The sequence below is a fragment of the Salminus brasiliensis genome, chromosome 17 (genome assembly GCF_030463535.1).
Source record: "Salminus brasiliensis chromosome 17, fSalBra1.hap2, whole genome shotgun sequence".
Classification (NCBI taxonomy): Eukaryota; Metazoa; Chordata; class Actinopteri; order Characiformes; family Bryconidae; genus Salminus; species Salminus brasiliensis.
In genome coordinates this window covers 27,825,900-27,830,796 of record NC_132894.1, presented here as the reverse complement: position 1 = coordinate 27,830,796, position 4,897 = coordinate 27,825,900, and the positions used below count along the sequence as shown (strand labels likewise).

Sequence of the window (4,897 nt, the reverse complement as noted above, 5' to 3'; positions counted from 1 at the left end):
ACTTATATGGGAAATGTTTGCCTTTAATTTCTACAAATAAAATACCATTGGGAAAAGGGGCATACAGTCTCATTTTTGACTATGACTTAGACATATTAGTGCTTTTGTGTTTATTTGGAAATGTGTTTTCAATCCATTTTACAGATGAAGAAATGTCTGAAAGTTCTACGTGAGGGCATATTGGAAGCATGTTGGGTGAATGCGCTCTTGGCACTGTTTGTGTATGTAGTGAACAAAACGTGTTAATCCACGAACAATAAAATGTCACTACAGTTGGACCTTGCTTTGGGTTTAACAGAGAAGAGATGCATTTCGCTGGTCATTTAACAGTGATACAATATGGATGCAAACAAGCAGTACAAGTATCAGTTCAGGGCATAAAGACAGAAAACATCCTTTAAACTGAATCACCTTGCTGCTTGTTTTAGACTCAAACACAAAATGAAAAGTCCTGTATATCAAAAGAGACACAGACAAAGCTCGGCTAAACCTGTAGATTGTTACAGGAGAAAAGAAGAAACTTCCTTCCCGCTTTAGCCAAGATTGCGTCAGTCCTTGTCAGGATTTAAAGTTCATTTCTTTTCCTTTTTGTCATCTTTTTTCGCAGATGCGTCACCCTTGTCCTTTTCCTTGTCCTTATCTTTATCCTTGTCTTCTTTCTTCTCCTTCTTGCTGTCGTCTTTCTCTTGGCCCTCTTTCTTCTCTGCGTCACGGTTAGCGATTTTGTTATTGATGAGATTGTGGAGGGCCACGACAGAGCGGATGAGCGAGGCCAGGTACACCACAAGCATCTGGTCGTTTGTCTTGAGGTAAAAGGCCTTGATGAACTCCTGCAGGTTTACATCAGGTAACAAATTGAAGACGTCCTGCAGCTGGTAGATGATTTGGTGGTTGATGGGCAGCTTTCCTGTTGCGACCTTCTCCAAGTAGCTCTTGATGTCTAACAACTTGGAGTTGAGGCCTTTCAAACCATGCACCTGATTGGTGATGCGCTGAGACAAGGTACCAACAGTTGTGTCCTTGATATCCCTGTAAGGCATCACAAGATCATCAGTCCTGATCTTAATTAAACTGGCTTAAACAGCAATTTACCGGCTCTGAATACTCAAAGCAACAAGTTTGTTGCACAACAGTGTTGTCTTCATTATCAGATTTTACCAGTTACAGATACGATATGTCCCCCATTGCAACTCTAACAGCAGGTAGGGAATTCTGCAGGTATCGAGTCCGGTTTTTATGCATTATGTGCCTCAGCACTTGGCAACCCCGCATTGTAACTTTACATGGTCTGCTTGCTGTGATTCCTAAACACTTCCACTTCTGAATTTAAGCCACCACATTCAAAAACGCAATACTGGGCTTGTGAATACTGGACGTTGCACCCACAAACACTCATGTATTTTATTTTTTCTGGCCAGCCCTACACTGATAACAAAAACAAAGTAAATACACCTTACCGTAGCAAATGTTCAACTCCAACTTCCTCTGCCTCCTCAGCCCCAATTTCACTGGTAACATGCTCAAACGTTTTAGATGTGGGAGTTCCATCCTACAGCAAAGTGTGCAGACATGAAAAGTTAGGTCTTCTTAAACTCAAAGCTAAGATCAATGCTAAATGCCATTTCCTACAAACTATCCTACTAAAACAGTTTGTTTAAACAGAATCAACAGAACTTACATCATGCACCTCCTCCACAGAGATGTATGCTTCAGTTGGCAGTCCCAAGTCTTTCGGTTTTACATCAATAATGACTAAAACCTATAAACAAAAACAACAATAAAGGCAGAGCAACCACTAGTTCCTGGTGGTTCGATTTATCAACCAAAAACAATAGACACTCACTGAAGGCACAATACTTACTGAGTTTGAACAGTACTGCTTCATAAGCTCATTGATAGCAATATCATTCTTGTGCAATTTTGGCCCAGTGTGGTACCAGCCAACTATTCTTTCTCTGGCTGTAAAGCAAACAACAGATATTCTCTAAATAAATAGGTCAAAATTAGGAATATAACATGGCATATTGCATTGTATTAAAATTAGTTGCAGCACAGCATACTTCTACAATGATTAATAAACTAAAAGGAAAACTGAACATTAATGCTGGACATTTTCAGTCACAGACATCCCAACATATTGCATCAAATAAAATCCAGTATTTTAATCTTCATTTAACCCTTAACAAATATAAAGGCTTGAAATGTCATTATTTCTGTCATCTAAAAATGTCTTACCATTGACTTTCTTGAACATTCCATACATATTCTCCAGGTAGTCATGGTCCAGGAACCATACAGAGTCATCCTTATCATCTTCATCAAAAGGCACTGTCAAGCGATTGATTGATTGATTAATTAATTAGGTTTAAAATGAGCCATTTACTGAAATAGTAATAAAACCACACAACAACATAAATACAACATATACACAAACTTACCTGCAAAGCTGTTGGACACATCAAGGACCTTCTTCTGCCAGGAGCCCAGTAGGACACCAACAACTCGCTTCTGGCTTCCAACTTTCCCAATTCTGTAAATACAAAATCAAGATGCAAGCTTATGAAGGAGGCGTGAAATAGATGCAAATGTATGGATTTTGTTACAACTCAACTTCAAACATGAAACATGAGTAAAATCAGTTCTGTTAATTGCAATTAGTTAACAGCATTGTCGATAAACAAGTATGTTAGCTGAGAAGAAAGGGACAATGTTTCAAGGTCGAAAATATCAGTCTGTCATCAGTTTAGAAGGCACGTTTTAGTTAACCGAAGGAAATTATTGATTAATTCATGGGAAGTCTTCTAAATCAAGGAAACGATTTATTAAATTGAGAGAAAGGGTTGGTAAATCAAGGGAACGGCTTGTAAACCTGAAGGAACTTGTTTCTATTTCAATGGAACAACTTATTTAATCGGGAAAACAATGTTAAACCAAGCAAGCTGTTTACTAAATTGTTAGAAAGGATGGTTAAATCAAGTAAAAGAACGAGCTATTACATTGGGAAAAAGGGTTGTTGAATCAAGGGAACGATTTATTAAACTGGGAGAAAGGGTTGTTGAATCAAGGGAACGATTTATTAAACTGGGAGAAAGGGTTGTTGAATCAAGGGAACGATTTATTAAACTGGGAGAAAGGGTTGTTGAATCAAGGGAACGATTTATTATTAAGGGTTGTTGAATCAAGGGAACGATTTATTAAACTGGAGAAAGGGTTGTTGAATCAAGGGAACGATTTATTATTAAGGGTTGTTGAATCAAGGGAACGATTTATTAAACTGGGAGAAAGGGTTGTTGAATCAAGGGAACGATTTATTAAACTGGGAGAAAGGGTTGTTGAATCAAGGGAACGATTTATTAAACTGGAGAAAGGGTTGTTGAATCAAGGGAACGATTTATTAAACTGGAGAAAGGGTTGTTGAATCAAGGGAACGATTTATTAAACTGGAGAAAGGGTTGTTGAATCAAGGGAACGACCTGCTAAACTTGAAGAAACTTATTGCTATATAAATGAAACAACTTATTAAATCGGGAAAACAATGTTAAACCAATGAAGCGTTTCTTAAATTGTTAGCTAGAAAGGACTGTTAATCAAGGGGACGAATTTTTTTATTTAGCTAGGGAACGATTGAAATCCCTCTGAATTATTTGTCTATATTAATACTTCATGGGTTTCGTAGAAAGGCGTTTCTTTATCAGACAAACACTTGAGACTGAACAGCTAAATAATAACTAAATAACTAAATCTCTAACGAAACGAGCCGTTTCAGGCACTTCAGAGCTCTATAATACAGCCGGAAAGCCAAGACTCGCCGTTAACGAGCAAAAACACCTCAGCATTGGCTATAGCTAGCTGTGTCCCGTCAGCCAGTGATGCTCCGCTTTCCATCTACACCAGCCGTGTACCTGGACACACAGCTAGGCTAGTCAGCTAAACACCAGCCAAAAAAACAGCATACATCGCACTAAGCAGCTCGCTGAGAGTTTATTAAATCCGCTGCCTAGTCACGCAACACTTATCCGAAACTAAACACTAGCTAGTAGGACGTTAGCGAGCTAGCTAGCACACATTAGCTTGCTGGCTAGCTCGCTAGCTACCGCAGACAGTTCACAACTATTGCTATGCTAATGGTAGCCAGCTAGCTAACGTCACATTCAGGCGACTTCAGCGGAAATACTGCTATAATAATAATAATAATAATAATAATAATAATAACTCAACGCAGTGAAATGGTTCAAACACAGCTCATTTGTGCTGCTGGTCCAATTCGCTTAGCAGTAGCTAGCTATTTAGCTAGCATAGTGTTAGCCATGCCTGCTAAATGACACAGCTAGCTAGCTAGCTAACCGGTTAGCCACAGGCGAGAGTGAGTTAACAAAAAATCCTCGCCAGCATTTCAGTGCTGCTTATTTACCTGTTAAAGTGGTCTACCACGCTCAGAAGGACCAAAGGGTGAACCACGACCCTTTCCACGTTTAGATCCGGCATTATGGGCTGTGCAGTTCAAACACTTTCTAGAAAAATCGGAAGAGTTTCTGCTGCGCTCCTCAGTGTTAGGCTGAGCTCCGCCGCTTGCTCCGCTTCCCTCTCTTCTTCGTTCGGGTGTCGGACACTCAGCTCCCGCCGCCTGCTGTCGTGGAGCTCCATCTACAGTCAGGGCAGGACTCAGGAGCCCAGTTCAGACACTAGAGGTCAGTCTGGTAGTCTGGACCTGCAGAGGGTTTCCCCTTTCCACTGTGGAAAGTAATGTCGCTGCCCCAGAGCAGAGGTGAGTATAGCCTAAAACCATCCTCCAGTAGACAGGACTAAGGAGCTGCAAGGGAAGCCACAGAAGAACCATACTATAGACTGACCAGCCACTTCATTATAACCACCTTCTCGTTTCTACACTGACTGCCCA

At 40.2% G+C, this 4,897-nt stretch overlaps 1 protein-coding gene across 1 annotated transcript; it reads right to left on the bottom strand.

Annotated features, from left to right (window-relative positions):
- Positions 1-2: 2 nt before the first annotated feature.
- On the bottom strand, positions 3-4,587 carry psmd7 (proteasome 26S subunit, non-ATPase 7). Its single transcript, XM_072660657.1, has 7 exons — positions 4,412-4,587; positions 2,439-2,530; positions 2,236-2,328; positions 1,862-1,959; positions 1,679-1,759; positions 1,458-1,549; positions 3-1,029 (listed from the first exon to the last, which is right to left on the bottom strand). The coding sequence occupies exons 1-7, from the start codon at positions 4,483-4,485 to the stop codon at positions 573-575; spliced, it is 987 nt and encodes a 328-aa protein (XP_072516758.1). The 5' UTR covers positions 4,486-4,587; the 3' UTR covers positions 3-572.
- Positions 4,588-4,897: the final 310 nt, after the last annotated feature.